General features: G+C 39.8%; 1 protein-coding gene across 1 annotated transcript; it reads right to left on the reverse strand.

Annotated features, from left to right (window-relative positions):
- Positions 1-2,036: 2,036 nt before the first annotated feature.
- LOC117291936 (zinc finger protein 567-like) lies at positions 2,037-12,188 on the reverse strand. The gene is made up of 4 exons (XM_033773956.1): positions 12,017-12,188; positions 8,635-8,784; positions 4,882-5,112; positions 2,037-4,250 (listed from the first exon to the last, which is right to left on the reverse strand). The coding sequence occupies exons 2-4, from the start codon at positions 8,769-8,771 to the stop codon at positions 2,936-2,938; spliced, it is 1,683 nt and encodes a 560-aa protein (XP_033629847.1). The 5' UTR covers positions 8,772-8,784; positions 12,017-12,188; the 3' UTR covers positions 2,037-2,935.
- Positions 12,189-17,414: the final 5,226 nt, after the last annotated feature.

Below are 17,414 nucleotides of genomic sequence, written 5' to 3' on the forward strand. Positions count from 1 at the left end.
ATCAAGCCTATTAGCCTAGTTCATAGTTCATGCGAATGGGAAGGGAATTTTGACGTCACAACTCTGTTTTCGCGAGTTGAGTACAAGTCAACTGATGAGAATTGTTCATTGCGATTTTGTGACGTCAAAATTGGTATCACATTCGCATGAAGTATGAGCCAGTCTTAAAGACACTGGACACTATTGGTAACTGTCGAGAACCAGTCTTCCAGTGTATCTCAACATATGCATAAAATAACAAACCTGAAGTTGCGATATTATGTGGAAAAGAAAAAACGCCCTTGTCACACAAAGTTGTGTGCTTTTTAGGTGGTTGGTTTCGAGACCTCAAATTCTAAATCTGAGGTCTCAAAAACAAATTCGTGGAAAATTTCTTCTTTCTCAAAAACTATGTCACTTCAGAGTGAGCCGTTTCTCACAATGTTTTATACCATCAACCTCTCCCCATTACTAGTCACCAAGTAAGTAAGGTTTTATGCTAGTAAACAAAAACAAATTCGTGGAAAATTTCTTCTTTCTCAAAAACTATGTCACTTCAGAGTGAGCCGTTTCTCACAATGTTTTATACCATCAACCTCTCCCCATTACTAGTCACCAAGTAAGTAAGGTTTTATGCTAGTAATTATTTTGAGTAATTACCAATAGTGTTCACTGCCTTTAAGTTAGATAATACCTAATTGCCTTTAGAATTAAACATATAAAAACACCAGACACTGTCCTTGGTACCCTGTGGGTCAGGACGACATCCCAATGCAAACCATCCACATCATAAACTGTCAAATTTCATAGAGCTACTTTAAGCAGAAAATATTGCTTATAGCACAACATTTTATAATCAGACCCGGATAAGAAACTTGCGCATGTGTTTAACATTGAATGACCTTTCAATAGGACAGTGGCCTAATTGGCTACCACCATAGTTGTCAAACAATGGAAAATCAGACATGTGTACATGCCACTTAAAGCTCTCGGTCAACGATAGATTTCCCTTTGAACCCATTGAGGGCGCTGTTTTAGCTCCTGATGTCATATGCAAGGGGTCTTACCCAGAGCCTTGTGTTGAGAGAGTTGTGACAATTTTCTTCGGTCATGTGGTTGCTGGTCGTCCAAATGCAGCACAACCAAATGGACAGACTAGTTTGGCACCCTGTATTCACCAAGGCGTTTTTTTTTACACATAATGGCTTCTTACCACAAGTTGTCGCAAATCTCTCAAGTTACGGCTCTGTGCCTTCTATGTCTTCAATGGAAAAATAGTTTCCAATAAAAGTAAAACAATATTTTATGCTTTTCAAACACTCCTTTTTCCTTGATCTTATCAATCATATGAAATATCACCATCAACTGATCTACAGTAATAATGTATACAGTAATGATAGAAGACTATTTTAGTATAAATAAATTCCAGTAACATACAACTTTATATTTTACTCTTAAAAAACATGTTGCAAATCTCATCTGTACATGTCGCAAAAAGTGAGAGATTACTTCTTTCTCAAAAGCTACATTTCTTGAGAGGAAGCCAACTCACAATGTTTTATACTATCAACACATCTCATTGCTTGTTACCAAGTAAGTTATTTATGCTAACAATTATTTTGAGTAATGAACAATAGTGTCCAGTGCCTTTAAACAGAGAAAACAGTGCTTATAGAATTGCTGGTAGCATAACCTTGTTTTGCTTGTGGCTTCTTTCTGCGCTGAAGCAGCTCTCATATAAATTAGCACTGATTTTTATTAAAATGAAAGTCATTTATTAAAAGGCAGTGGACACTATTGGTAATTACTCAAACTAATCATTATAATAAAACCTTACTTGATTACAAGTAATGGGGAGAGATTGATAGTAAAAAACATTGTGAGAAACGGCTCCCTCTGAAGTAATGTAGTTTTTGAGAAAGAAGTAATTTTCCACGAATTTGAATTTAAGGTCTCGAAATCAAGCATCTGAAAGCAAGGGTGTTTTTTCTTTCATGATTATCTCGCAACTTCGGCGACCATTTGAGCTCAAATTTTCACAGGTTTGTTATTTTATGCATATGTTGAGATACACCAAGTGAGAAGACTGGTCTTTGACAATTACCAATAGTGTCCACTGTCTTTAAAATGCCAACACAAATTCTGTTCACAGGCATTGCTGCATATTACAGACTGAATTGAATCGTACAACTAGGTTGTATTTTCAGGAAACTGTCTGCAGAATCAGGGAGAGTTGGCAGCTCAGGTTTTTTTTTCAAAACACTGGGGACTATTCATTATTATTAACTAATTCTGGTCGTGAAGCCAATCACTCTCAGAAAAATTCTGGTTGTGAAGCCAATGACTTTCAGAAAAATTAAATTAATCACTTTACTAAGAACCCCATGAAGGGAAGACAATGAAGGAAGTTCCAGTATTCAATGTGGAAGAAAATCCCCACAGACTTATTTCAGGTAAAAAACACATACAACAAGGTAGAGACTGAAAACCCGATCCACATACAATGCCCCCAGCAGAAGTTGAACATGGGTCTTAGAGGTGGAAGGCGAGGAAAGAAACCACTACGCCAACCCGAACACTAAAATCTAAGATACCATGGGTTTGTCGTTGTGAGACCACTTTTATTGATTTCGCATCGTCATTCCTTTTGCCATACAGTAGACGTTATGAACACCAATGAAAACACGTAGAAATGATCTATGTGCACTGACATGATGATCATTTTGCCATACACGCATGTCACGCCGTGCGATAAGCAGCATCCACAGACGACATATGGGGAAGTCAAGCTCAGTGTTCTATTTCGATAGCTATACATACTGTGGATCTTAACAACGCGAATGGCACATCATTGAGCGAGCATGTTCACCACCACCTCTGCAATCTTCTTTTAGTAGGCATTGTGGGTACCTGTCTCTGTAGACTCTGCAGAGCGCCGTTGTTTGTAAAGGGCACATCATTGAGCGAGCATATTAACCACCACCTCTGCAATCTCTCTTTCAGTAGGCGTTGTGGGTTCCCGTCTCTGTAGACTCTGCTGAGCGCCGTTGTTTGTAAACTTTATCTGCTCCAGACTGTGGTTGGCTGGTGCCGGATCATGGAAACTACCCATAATGAATGCGGCTTCCTCTGAAGAGTGCATAGCCTGGGATATTGTATTCACTTTAGGATGGTGTTGCTTTGATGCAACAGTAACCCTAAAGTTGCCCTTGGACAGGCTAGCGGGGTGATGTTTCTTACAGTGGGATTTTAACGTGTGCCTTTGGGTGAATCCCTTACCACAGTTTTGGCACACGTAGGGTTTCTCTCCAGTGTGAACAGTCTGATGGCGGTTCAGGTCGGACTTGTTGGTGAACGCCTTGGTGCATCTCTGGCAAGGAAAGGGACGCTCGCCCGTGTGAGAGCGCTCGTGATACTCCACCCCTGTCTTCCACTTGTACGCTTTGGGGCAGAAAGTACACTTGAAAGGTTTGTAACCCGTATGGATGCGCATATGGCTCTTGAGCGTAGTATAAGATTGGACTTCGACTCCGCACGTTGCACAGCGTATCGGCCCGCCCTCAAGCTCAGGATGCTTGGCTATCAGGTGGCGCTTTAACCTACATGCGTACGGGAAACTGACATTGCAGTGTGGACACTTGTGGATGGACGCTTTGCCCCTGTGCTCCCACATGTGGGGGATCAGGCTCCGCCTACATTTGAAAGTAGCCCCACATATTTCACACAGGTACTCCTGCTTCTCCCTGGGCGCTGATTTTGTGTTGCAGGAAAAGCGCTGTTTGGGTTGGCGAACTCCCTTTGTCTTAATGCTCCATCTTCTTTCCCTCAGAGCCAGGCCAACTTTCACATCATCCCGATCCCCTCGCTGTGAACATGTGCCATTCTTCTTGACCTTTGACACGATACGTCCTTTGAGTTTCCGCGACTGCTTCCTGTTGGTGCAGCCTGACTCGTCTTCAAGTCGACACTGGCACAAATTGACTTGAACCCCTACTGAAACCCTCTCTGACTTGACTGCGTAGTGAGCCAACTCGACACCACTAGTCTGGCCGCCGTGGTTTGGCTTGGCTTGCCCCTCTGGTGAAGCGCCTTCGACCAGAGTCCGATCCCCCAGGGAGTTCTCCAACCGACATGCAGTCCAGCTGTTGTTGGAACTCACGACAGTGTTTGTGGAGCTCGGATACGAACATTGATTGGCAGCTTGCATCAAGTCAGGAATGGAAGACTCTGCAGATAAACTCCGCCTGGCTGATGAGTTTAGCTTCTGTAATCTTTGAAAAGGGAGAAGAAAAAAATAATTTGTTAAAAAAAAACTAGCCAAGGGGTCATAAAGATAATCCTAACTTAGTCCTGGGACTCATATGGGAGTTATTTAAAACTGAAGGCTTGTCCTAAGTTCCTAACTCGAGATAAGACTAGTCTCAACTCTTTGTGAAATCCACTCCAGCTCATCACGCCCTGAAAATATGCTGAGACAACCGAGTTTCATAATTGCTATGTACAAAATCCCTACTGCAAGATTCTCCCCATGCACTAAGTAGCGTATTTGGATTGTATACTGAATCATAGATAAAACCAGGTAGAATGCCCCAGATCGCGTAAAACAATGTCAATATTTTGTCTTTCATCTCGATGAACATATTTTAGCATGAACAACATGTTTACGCTGCTCTCCTGAAAACATTGCTCTGTGATTTTCACTTTTATCTAAAAAAAAAAACTTGACAACTAATGAAGCTGAGACTTCTACAGGTAAATTATATCTTCATTTACAGAGAGTAGGAATTCATTTTCATTTCATGGCCAAATATCTACCAAAGGTATCAAAACCCTGTAAGCGAATTAGATTTTGTACTACTAGATGAACAATGCTGCACCCATGACATTAGGTATAGATCTCACCTTTTTACTCGCTCAGAAACCACCAGATGGTGAAGGAAATCGCTTGTGGTTTCAAATCCGCACTCCACCTGTAACGCCCTCAGCTCATTGGTCAGATCAGGATGAAGGGTCATGCCCTCATTGGCTGTTGGTCTGTCTAACGTTGCTTGGTACTTGGCTACAGGGTGGTAACCAGTGTATATCATTTGAGTGTCACTGTGACTAGTTGTTGCCGTTTCAGTTGTTTGCAGACTGAAAATAAAGAGACAATTGAGCTTGTGTTGTTATCATGTTGTAAAGGGATGTATGATAAGGGTGGTACAAGGTCTTGGGCGTTCGTTTAAAACCGGCAGTGTCGAGGCCGTTCAATAAAGGACAGAGACAAAGTGGCCCTGCGATTAAGGACGGCACCAACCGCATCTCCGGCCATATTAAGGGCAGCATGACAACGCACACTTCGGAAATTACTTCTTTCTCGAAAACTATGTTACTTCAGAGGGAGCCGTTTCTCACAATGTTTTATACCATCAACCTCTCCCCATTACAATAATTATTTTGAGTAATTACCAATAGTGTCCACTGCAATGTAGCTCTGCCCTTTTTGTTTTACTGAACCAAGCCCCAACATGAATAAAGGGGCATATAAATTTGTTATATGGTATACAGTTGGCAAGCTATACTCTGGCTATACACAAAACAAAAAATCCATGATCTTTAAGCACAACTTCATCCTTAAAATGTATCGACTACCAAAAGAGGTCACTTAAGATTCAGTTGATTAAGTTGTTTGCAATCTCCAATAAAACAGAACTTTGCCCTGCACTCAAAGTCATGTAAAATGCAGGAATAATGGAGCACTTTTTTGTGTGGGCCGCAATGAAAATGTGACCGGTATGTACTTCATAATGTCCCCCGCCCCAACCACCCCCCCACACCCCAGCGTTTAACGCAGAGAAAACTGCTGTGACTTTCTTGTTACAGGATTTCAAATGTTGGTATTTATGTATGTAAAAGGAAATGTCCAATTCCACTTAATCTGCATTGCTCACAATATATAAGAGTACAGTTTCCTCACTGTCATCAAAGGACCGTAATTCAAAGAAAGAACGAACTGTCACTTCATTGCCATGGTGTTTAATAAGGTTTTTTTAGAAGGGGGCGGTGACGATAGCTGGTCAAATACAGGGATCGCTTAACAGTTGAGAATAAACTCTAAATAATAGTGAACTTGTGGGTACAACCATGTAACAACTCTCAATTGAGGGAGATTGGTCTCAACGTTTCAACTAGTATACTCTGCTCGTCTTCAGGAGAAAAGCTTAACAGTTGTCACGTTTTTAAACAAAATACCGATAATATATATCATTTTTGGTATTTTGTGTTGTAATATAATTTTATACCGTTTGTTTTGTTTTTTTGCAAGATCTATAGAGGTTTTTTCTTCAAAACTGTGGGGCATTTTGGTACAAATTTAGTAAGTTTGGTCGCAGTACGCTGATTTAAAAAGAAGGTCGTCAAAACGTGTTGTACTCGATGTTAATGATTGATTTCAACCGGTCAATCTTTGCAATTTGAAACATTTTAACTTTTTTTTTTTTTTTTTTTATTGGGGGGGGAAGGATCAACCAGCGAAATGCACATATAAGCCAAATATGCACATTTCTGCCCAATCGCCCTGATACAAACCCTAATTTGAATTGAAGGCCAGGGAGGGATTGTACCAGACAAGGACAAAGGACCAGGGAGGCAAGCATCGCACCAACAGGTGTGCTTTAATCCGATTGGGAACAGGCAGTGTCTTAATTCATGTGGTGCTCATGTTCATACCACGCAATTGGAATGAGTAACTTCCTGTAGCTGTGATGCGCATACACATAATCTCATTAAGCGTAGATTCTCTGTGTGTTCAAAGGATTTTATAAAACTAGGGGTAGATAATAAAAATAATAATAATACAGACTTGTAAAGCGTAAATATCCACCCTGCTGGGTGTTCAAGGCGCAGTAAAACCAAAAACAAAACAAAAGAAATAGACAACAAAATTAGTCCTTGAAAACTTGTGACATAAGATAAGTTTTGAGAAGAGATTTGAATTTTGTGGTACAAAGACAAGATCTAAGATTAAGTGGTAGAGAGTTCCAGATGCGTGGCGCGGCTGAAGAAAAAGACCTGTCACCCCAGGAGTGTCAAGACGTGGGTTCATTGAGGAGAAGCATGGTACTGGATCAAAGAAACATACACATGATGCCATTAACATTATCCTTATTCATGCTGGACAAAAGGAACCAATTTAAAGCCAGTGGACACTTTCGATAAACCGTATTGTCCACGGCCCACACTTCGTGTTTCACAACTTATATACAAAATAACAAACCTGTGAAAATTTAGGCTCAATCGGTCATCGGAGTCGGGAGAAATTAACGGGAAAACCCACCCTTGTTTCCACACGTTTCGCCGTGCCATGACATGTGTTTACTATAAATCCGTAATTCTCGATGTCGAGAATTGATTATTGTTTTAATGTTTTCTCAAAAATTTAAGCATTTCATGGCATAATATCTCAAGAGAAATCTTTTACCATCACCTTCTGTAAACCCTGTAAGTTATTTGTAGTCTGTGAACTTTTTTTTTTTTCTGTTCCGAAAGTGTATAATGGCTTTAAGAGCTGTTTTTTTTTGCTCAACCCTAAAATGTTGAAGAGCCTTGAGTGTCACTGACTGACAGATATGAGCGCTATTTGAGGGCTTTTAGGGATTTTCTTGTCGAGCAGATAAGAGCATCAGATAAGTTGAACAAGTTCATTGACGCATTTATCAAAAAAAATTCTTAAAAGCGATAAGGTTAGTTTGGAAGTTTGATCTCATTTTGTCTTTATTATGGTAGTGTCGTGGCCGAGCGGTTAAGATCACTGAATTCAAACTCTGGTGTTTCTGATCAGCAGAGTGTGGGTTCGAATCCCCAGCCGTGACACTTGTGTCCTTAAGCAAAACACTTGACCATTGCTTCGTCCTTCGGATGGGGCGTAAAGCCGTTGGTCCTAAGTGTTGTGTAACGCATGTAAAAGAACCCAGTGCACATATCGAAAAGAGAAGGGGTTCGCCTCGGTGTTCCTGGCTGTGGCTGCTTTTAATGTGCCGTAGCACCTTGTAAATCCTTATAAGGTGCTAACTAATTGGGTCTCAAAATTCATCACTACAATAACCTATCTTTCTGAAAGTTTGTACATACTCAGCGCCTTGAGTACCTTATTTGGTAGATACGTGCGCTATATAGGACTTTGATATTTTATTGGTTTTAAGTATACTTCATAATTACTCAACAGCATTGTCAACATTTGAACATAATTTGTTTTTATTGTTAAACAGTTAGGTATTGTTACTCAATTGAAAAACACAAAACCCATGGTGCAGTGTAAAAAATTAGCTATGTCGCGGCCATTTTCAGGCCTTGAACTTAGCTACATGTACTTGAAGGGGCACAGCAATTTCCATCTGGTGACAGGAACTTCTGTGAAGAAAATGTAAATTTGGATTGGGAACAACTTTGCAAAGGGCAGCACAGTAAAAGCAGACAGGGCAATACGGCAATTGCTGTGGACCTACAGCTTTACTACCCATCTAAAGGACGAAGCAATAATGAAAGTCAATAAAGTGTCATGATTAAGATAACACAAGTGTCAAGATCGGGACTCAAACTCAAACAAATAAAAACGGCTTCAAGAACACCAGAGCCTGAGCTCGGTGCGCTTGACTGCTCGGCTGTGATATAATTTACCTGTTGATTTTGTTGGACTCCAAAAGATTCGGTAAAACGGTGTCGCTGGGAAGTGATTGTGTCGTTGCTGGGCATGCCGGGTAGCCGGGGAGAACAGGTACCAGCTGAGATTGGCCGTTATCTCTGCGAGTTGCCATGGTAACAGTTCCACTATTAGAAAATAACACAAGCAAACATTAATGGCAAACTCAAACAGGTATTTAAACAAGTAAAAGCTGAAAGTTTGTGCTCTTTCAGAAACCAACTCCAGTATACCTTGGATTACAGACCCTAGTGACCCTCCTAAATCCTCAAGTAACAACCCCATGGTAACTCAACACCAAGATGTTCTGGACAACTGTTAGGGGTAAAGATTGGTATATATGTACATCATGCAAAATGGTACTCGAGCAGTACTAGAAAATGAGCTTACCGAGTATGAGTGCTACAACACTACCTACATGTAGATAAACTCCACAGGCAAAATAGGATTTTTGAGGATCTGGAAGATTTAAGCACTTCATGCGAAAGTGAAATGGATTTTGGGGCATCAACACTTTTTTAATAATAATAATAATAATGAACTTATATAGCGCATTTTCCATATTATATACATGTTCAAATGCGCTTGACAGAGAAAAATGTTTAACAGAACAGGTGAGTTTTAAGCAGTGTTTTGAACATATTGACAGATTGTTGATTACGAATAGATATTGGGAGTTTATTCCACAGTTTCGGAGCGGCAGTAGCGAAGGCTCTTTCACCAAGTGTGGGTAGCATCTTGGAAGATGGGTGGTTCAGCGTGATGCCTTGAGAGGAGTGAAGGGAGTAGCGGGATGGTTGCGTGATAGTTATAAGTTCAGATAGGTAGGGAGGAGCTAGACCGCGACCTGATGGGCAGCCAGTTCAGTGGACGTAAGATAGGTTTCATGTGACAGAACTTGGATGACCTAGGGCAACTTGTAATGCATTCACCACATGAGATCATATTGCATACTGCAAAATAGCATAGTTCCTCATTCAAAACTAAGTGGATGATGAACGCTAAGACAGTGAGCAGGAGGACTGAACTGAATGCTGTGGCATATATCCTTGACCTATGTTCGACAGTAAAATGAAAACTGTCTATGGTTAAACCACTTAATGTTGGCAGTCGTTGGCAATCTCCCTATTTTGTCAATATCAATGCACAGATATGTTGACTATATAGGTCAACTGTCAACATTAGGGCTAGATAGCCCAGTTGGTAGAGCATCGACACATTTATTTGGAGGTTTGCAGGTTTAAGTCCCACTCTAGTCAAATTTTCACTCAAAAATATTCTTTAATCACATTTGGGTAGGTTAAGATTTCCACACAAACACCAATTTGCTAATGCAACCGTAATCTCATAACCATCATTGATTGTCATCGTTGCTTTAATGATTGATGATGAACGATAAACACCTGTCATCGTTGTAAAATAATTACGTGTTCCACGTAATTAATCCTAGCTGACAACTGAACCATTCTATCAAGTAATTGTTGGACTGGTTGGAACTATCTGTAGTCACACTTTCAAGTAATTGTTGGACTGGTTGGAACTATCTGTAGTCACACTTTCAAGTAATTGTTGGACTCGTTGGAACTATCTGTAGTCACACTTTCAAGTAATTGTTGGACTGGTTGGAACTATCTGTAGTCACACGTTGAAAAGTCAAAGAGGATAAGCTTGCTATGTAGATGAATTGTTGGAGCATCGCATCGCTATAATGAGTAACATGACTCAGTACAGAGAATTAAAACGGAATGACAAGTACTTGAAAGTATTCAAGTATTCAAGTATTAGAGGCCAAGGGTGAATACATGTACAGTGCTGTAGTCCTGGTGGGCAGTGCTGGGCGGGCCTAGCTGTCAAGGGGTGCATTTTGGCGGTCGTTTGAGTTGCCCATCCATTGGTTAAGCACTGGCCAATGAACGAAACAGTTATTGGTTACGTCTACCAAAACGCACCCCTCAACTCACAATTTTTGCCAAGCACTCTGAGCAAAGTACATTGTGCCTCCCCTAGAATAACTCAGAATATTCTCCACTGTTGATCTGAGACACAGCTGATGATAAATGAGTATCTGAATGTAATGTCACAGAGAAAGAACACATAGTTAAAATGCCATCCAATTTATTGCATGGCCCCTAGGCCTATTAGTTGCGATAACGTAACCCTCCTCCTGTCGGAGGGTTACGTTATCACAACTAGGCCCCCATAACATGAACAGTTTGGAAACCTGGCATCACGCCTGAAGCTTGATGGTGGCCCCATAACTAAACATGAACAATTTTGTTGAGCCACCTGGCCTTGGTGTAGTTAAAAATAAAATCTGATTGATGGCGCCCACCACTTACATTGATCTAGCTACATACAACCCTGCGTAAAGTACTTCAGGGTGCCATGTGTTGCTCATGGACACTTTTAAAGCTACACATGGCCGACCTGTATAGAGTATGACCTTTTCAATTCACACAACACAACTTTTCAATCCAGCAATGATCTGTGTTGAGAACTGGATCCACGGACAGACAAAAATAACCATTTCTGGATAATACCGTGGTTCTCTAATAGACTCTAGTCTTAAAACTATGACTGAGGTTCATTACACTAGTGACTAGTAACCTCATAAAAAAGCATAGTTTTAGTATATAGGCCTAGACTAGTAACCTCATAAAAAAGCATAGTTTTAGTATATAGGCCTAGACGGTGGTCTTGACATTGCAATACTACCATAGAATCAATTGAATGGCTACTCGCTAATCACCTTTTTCAGTTTCTATTTGGGGAATGAGCGTCACCACATGACCCCCTGGGCCTTGGCTTGAGTTGAGAGTACGGTCCAGCAGAGGGATAATTATAATAATATATAAATTGTTTAGTTTAATTCTTGGTTTTACACCTCGTCAATAATCATACAAAAAATGTTTTAAAACAAGAGCACTGTAATTGTGTACATGTATGGGAAATGCCATTTTGTAAAAATTAGTGAAAAAATGTGCAAAAGTATCCTAAATAAGTTTGTGAACATGTAGAAACAACATTTCAAAAATGGCCAGCAAGGGCAAGGCCAGGCCCAGCCAGGCAATAAGTGCCCCCCCCCCCCATCCTCTCTAACTAAAAAAAACATACAAAAATGGTGCAGCACCCCCATAATATTACCATAAGTGCGGTGCTGGTAATAATGAGGATGATACTATTTATTGGTCTTTTAATTATATAAAGCACACAATTCTGCAGTATAAGCGGCTTTTTATGCCCCGAATGAATGAACGTTTGCCAAGCAAAACAAGCAAGGAAAAAGACCCTGGCAAAAAGTATTGCGAAGGAAAACAATGAGTGACATTTTCATAACATGTCTACGTGGAAAATACTTACCATCCACCTCAATTAAACAGACTTTGCAATGATAATCATCGTGAGCACATACTGAAAGATTCTTAATGTGAGGGAAATACAAACAGTTGCATTTAGACTGGAAAGTAGATGGATGAAGGTGGATTTTATTACTTTCGTACGAAAATTACTTTCCCTGCATAATGTCGTGTCAATTGAGGGCGCCCTTTGGGATCTCTGGATCGAGAATCGAAAAATACGAGGAGGCGGGGCTTGCGAGGGGGAGGGGGGGGGCGGCCTGAGATGATGTGCCTCCCGCCCCGTGGTTATAATAGGGACTTTTCGACGACGGATGGTTCTGCGACGGTTGTTCACCTAAACGTTGTCGTTTTCAGCACAACGAAGAATCATCCAAAGTACTGTCGTAGAAATTGAGGGACGACCGTCCTCAAAGCCGACGCATGCGCAGATGACGCCAAATGTCATCTTACCCGTCGCAGAACCATCCGTCGTCGAAAACGAAAAGTCCCTAAAATCGAGAACATCTTGTGAGCTGTTTGTTTTTGACTTTTCATCTCGTTTTAAAAGGCCCAGCCCAAATAATTAACTCCAATCCAGGTTGTCATAAAACAAAAAGCTCAAAATGTCAATACAAAAATAAAAAAATAAATTTAGAACTTACTTGGGGGGAGTGGATTAAACTCAGACGGCGAATTGTATGGTATCAATAAAAGAAGTTTGTATAAAAAGCGCAGAAGTTAGCAGGCATAGCAGTGTAAACAAAAATAGAAGTGAAGCTTGCTCAGTGCGGGATCGTCGAACTTTGTTTTTGCCAGGGCCCATCAGTTTCAGAAAATACTGTAGAAATACTGCTTGACAAGTTTCTTTGCTAAGCAAAAATTTAGTCAGGCACCACAGCCTAAAACAGTGCAAACTTAATTTAATCTGAGCTGTAGCTTGATTCTGCTAAGCAATGTGTTAATCATTTCTTTGTGTGTTTACAGGCTATGCAATTAGCACTGTTAGCAAACCCTTAGTAGCCTAGTTTTTCACATTCTAGTTTTTGTGGCTAACCACGATTTGACCATGGACAGAGACATAACAGGATAAAGCCAAGACCGAATTAAACTCCTTTAAATTTTAATTGCAAACAAAAGGAAACCCAAAGATCGTCATAAAGCAGACAGTTGTGCAGTTATTGGTTTCCTCTACAAATAACATCCTTTGCATTTCAAAATAATTATTGCAGCCCAATGGAATTATGATAGCTCTGTTGACCGAATGGCTTCCTCGTTGCTTGGTAACCGCATTACCTAAAGGTAAAATAACCAATATCAACACAGAACCCCCCCCCCCCCCCTTTTTTTTTTACTTTAGATTGTTTTATCAATATAAACCACAAGGGAAACTGACTGGGTAATTTTTTTAATGATTATTGGGGTTGAACAAAGAATTGACTAGAGTGAGATTCTAACCAACAACCTCCAGATTAACGTACCAGCGCTCTACCAACTGCTGCAACTGGAACTGCTAGAGGGACTGGAAAAGGTGCAACACAAAACTTCAACTTATGATATTACTAAAATGTAGACCTATGGCAAAAAAAAAAAACTTTCCACCAGTTATACAAAATCAGCATTTTCTAAGACTAGCAGGGCACTCATGACGTAGTCACCAATGACTGTCTCTCAGCTTATCACCTGATCCCAATTTCATAAGGCTGCTTTTAAGCAGTACAAAAAATGGCTAAGGACAAACAAATTGTGCTTACATGAAAAAGGTTACCAGCCAAACTATCATATCACATGTGCAATTTGTTACTGGTGTCCTGCTCATTTTGGTTTATCATATAATTGTTAAGCAATTTTTTTTGCTTAAGCAACTCTATAAAATTTGGCCACTTGTCACCAAAACATGGAAGGAGAAATAGGAGAATCTCGGCTGTACAGAAGTGGTTGCCAGTGATATCGGGTTCTTCAAACTGACTTACATGAACGGGCAAGTCTCAACATGATTCCGACATCAGTCGATAAAAGAGAGAGGGAGAGATTTTGTTATTTTCTAGGTTGCAATAACAGAATATAGGGCCTCAACGAAAAGGTGGCTCTTCTATCTAAATACAGTGTAGGGTAGGCCCCTATGCCTAAAAACATACTCAATCTGCGAGGAAAATCTTGTCTCAACCCTTCATTGGCTATGAATATGTTGCCACCATTTAGTTTCATTTGTTTTGTGAAAAGTATTGAAGTGAGTACACTCTCTCCCCCCCCCCCCTCCCCACGCAAACAACACATTTCCCCTTTATTCCACCATTTGAATAATAATAGTCAATGGAAAGAACACTAATCCTATAGCGGTCAGGTTGGTGTAGTGGTGTCTTGCCTGCCTTCCACCTCTAGGACCCCCAGTTTGAATCCCACCGGGATGTGGATTGGGTTTTCAGTCCCTATTTGACATTCTCTTGGGTTTTTCTCCCACATCTAGATCGAAAATTTCTTCATTGTCTTCTCGCTTCTCATCTGCTTTAATAAGAGTGTAAATAAGTTCAAATCCAACAAAAATTCAGTAAATGTAGGCAAACTAGATTCCCACAAAAAAAGTTGGCAGTCAATAAAGGAACCAGTGACTCAATTGAAAAGACTCACACAAGGTATTATTTACAAGGCAAACATGTCTTTTTTAATAATCCTATGAAATTTTTTATGAAAAGTAACAATGTCTCAACACAAATGAAGCAAAAAATACACCAAAACTTAAAAATAAATAACAAAAACAAAAACAAATAATAATCTACAAAAAAAAGAAAATCATAATTTAAACAAGACACCACAGTGATTCAAAGAGGACCAAATAAATCCCCATTTCAAACAAACTAGGTCTATGGCTACTTATTACCAATGAAAATTCATACTGACGACTTTTAATGAGGTTTGACAGAATGTAAACGTTATCTGAAAATGGCTGGCTGGCCAAGGTTTCTCCTTATTCTATTATAAAGAGAGCCTTCCAAAACTTGACAATTCGGGATCCAGACTCTGTGCATCACCTGCGGCGAATTTCATATAGCTGCTTTAGCATTAAATATTGTCTGCTTAGCAGAAAATAGCAGGATACCAGTCACCCATTGAATATGTAACCTTATTCTGGTAAGCATGATGTGCTTAGCTGTTATTTTTGTGCTTGAGCAGCTCTATGAAATTGGTCCCTAAATTACAAAACTACAGGTGTAGACAAAACTATTTTTGTTTTCCTGTGTGTGACTGGCTTTACTTCTTACGAGAAAGTCTGACACCCATTGTCACCCACAGTGTTTCCTTGTAATATAACTCTTACGTCCTTACAGAAAAGGAGGCTTGCATCAGTCAAAGATGGTGTATGTTGGCCGGTAACCTGATTCTGCTAAGCATTTTTTTGTTCGTTCTTGGCTAACTTCTGTGCTTAAGCAGCTTTATGAAATTTGGCCCTGGTTGGATGACGGTAACCCAAATAGACTGTATCGAATAACCCCTTTATTGCTATGAAAGCGGCCATTTTGTAGGGACGGCCATATGCGCATCTAAACGGGTACATCAATGGAGCATGCAGCACGCAGCGTTTCCTGTTTGATTGTATCGCACACGCACGCACACGTAAATGCTCAGACGCCATGTTGTGGGGCAGGTATTTTAGTGGTGACGTCACGTTCGATCATAGAGTTATATATAAGAACTAGAGGGCGAACGAGTGATGCTTCGTGCACAAACGCCACGGGACCGCAAGATGACAAGCGCGTCATTCTGCACGCGCGTTGAATATGAAATACACGTTTGAGGTTTTTTTTATTGAATGCTCACGCGATGCTGTTTGTTCAACTTACAAAATGGCCGCAAAAGCACACGCTGTGAGATGCCAGTTTTGTCAACTTAGAAAATGGCCGCCTGCGCGCATGCCGGAGCGCGTATATAGGCCAGTGCGCCCTCTAGTTCTTATATATAACTCTATGCATTCGATACGGTCTATAGAGGTCTACGTGGTCCCCTTCAAATGACTGGTAATCTTCTCTATAGCGAACATAATGAGCACTGCTCTACAATACAGAACATTCTAATCTCAATAATTAATACTCATCCTGGCAACAATCTTAAAATGTACAAATATATATATAATTATATATATATAATAACAATATAACAATATTTTACATTACAACATAAAAAGTTTACTGTTGTGTAAAAGAGAAATTTTAGTTATTGAAAAAATCTCTTAACAACAGAAAGGACTCATGGTCTCAAGTTCATTTTAAAAGCAAAATATACATCTTTTGAATCGAGAGGTCCCGGTTTTTCTTAAAAATTTTGTGACTTTTTACCCATTTTGACTTTATGGGTACAGGGGATTTACCACTTCTATATCATGTAGCAATTATCGCACTCATTTGACCCTTTTTACCTGGCCGTCCTGTTTACACAATTGGGAACTCTGGCTATACTGTTAACCCGACGCCATTTCAGCAATCAACTCTTGATTCTTGATGAAACAATAGATCAGTGCAGAAAATGACCATTGCTATCAATGATATAATAAAACATTTGCTTGCTAAAATGGCAACCATGCGCATGTTATGTTCCAATAATACACAGAGTTCTACTTCCCGACCTTTCTCATGTCGGGTTTTGTCACATGGTTTTGTAGGCCCTCTAATTTCATTATATAGCTCCACGAACTAGACCGAGGCTTGAAGGCTGGAAAAAGTCTGGTTCCTTTTTTGTTTTATTTCACACAGGGGAATTGACAAAAGATAGTGTCGCCCTTTTTTGTTACAGTGGTTTATGACTGCATTGTTTAATGTGAACAGTTCGATTTTATCTTCCAAGATGGATTTTTTTAAGTGTCTACCCAATACTGAAAGACACCTTACACAATTTCAAAAAAGAAAGATATTCAGTATTAAGGTTTGTTTTTATTAATGAAATTACCTACAAAATTCAGCCTTTTTTTGTCTTCAAACATGTAACTTAAATCAGTTGAGGTTTTCTGATTGTATCCTCCTGTTAGTGCAAAACGTTGTATCTCGCAGAAAAATACTTTCCAGCTAATTTAAGTGAGAAACAATGCTTTGTTAATTTCAAACTTGTTTAGGAAATGTTATGCTTTTTGCACTGTCACAACGACATAAAATCCTCATAATGATTTGGCGGTTATGAACTAAGCGAATTCAGATTATTTCTAAGCTCAATTTTTTTTTTTTACTTTAAGAGTCAACTGAAAGTCCATACCATGTTTACCTCTTCATCGCAATTATACCCTGTTGTCAGATCTGTACATTTATGGTTCCGTATTGAAACATTTTGTATTTCTATTAAACAAAATTTAAAACAATTTACAAAACTGTACAGTGTTTAAATAAAAGGGAGAGGCAAAAAAAAGCTCGCACCCCCACCCCCCCCCCCAAAAAAAAAAA

This window comes from Asterias rubens, chromosome 6, assembly GCF_902459465.1.
Source record: "Asterias rubens chromosome 6, eAstRub1.3, whole genome shotgun sequence".
NCBI classification, from domain to species: domain Eukaryota; kingdom Metazoa; phylum Echinodermata; class Asteroidea; order Forcipulatida; family Asteriidae; genus Asterias; species Asterias rubens.

Bases quoted from the DNA above. Each gene is read 5' to 3' on its own strand.
- LOC117291936 (XM_033773956.1), bottom strand. From the start codon at position 8,771: ATGGCAACTCGCAGAGATAACGGCCAATCTCAGCTGGTACCTGTTCTC. The intron at 5,113-8,634 runs GTAAATTATATC...CTTTATTTTCAG, and splicing joins GAGTCCAACAAAATCAACAG to TCTGCAAACAACTGAAACGG. The intron at 4,251-4,881 runs GTGAGATCTATA...CCCTTTTCAAAG, and splicing joins GTTTCTGAGCGAGTAAAAAG to ATTACAGAAGCTAAACTCAT.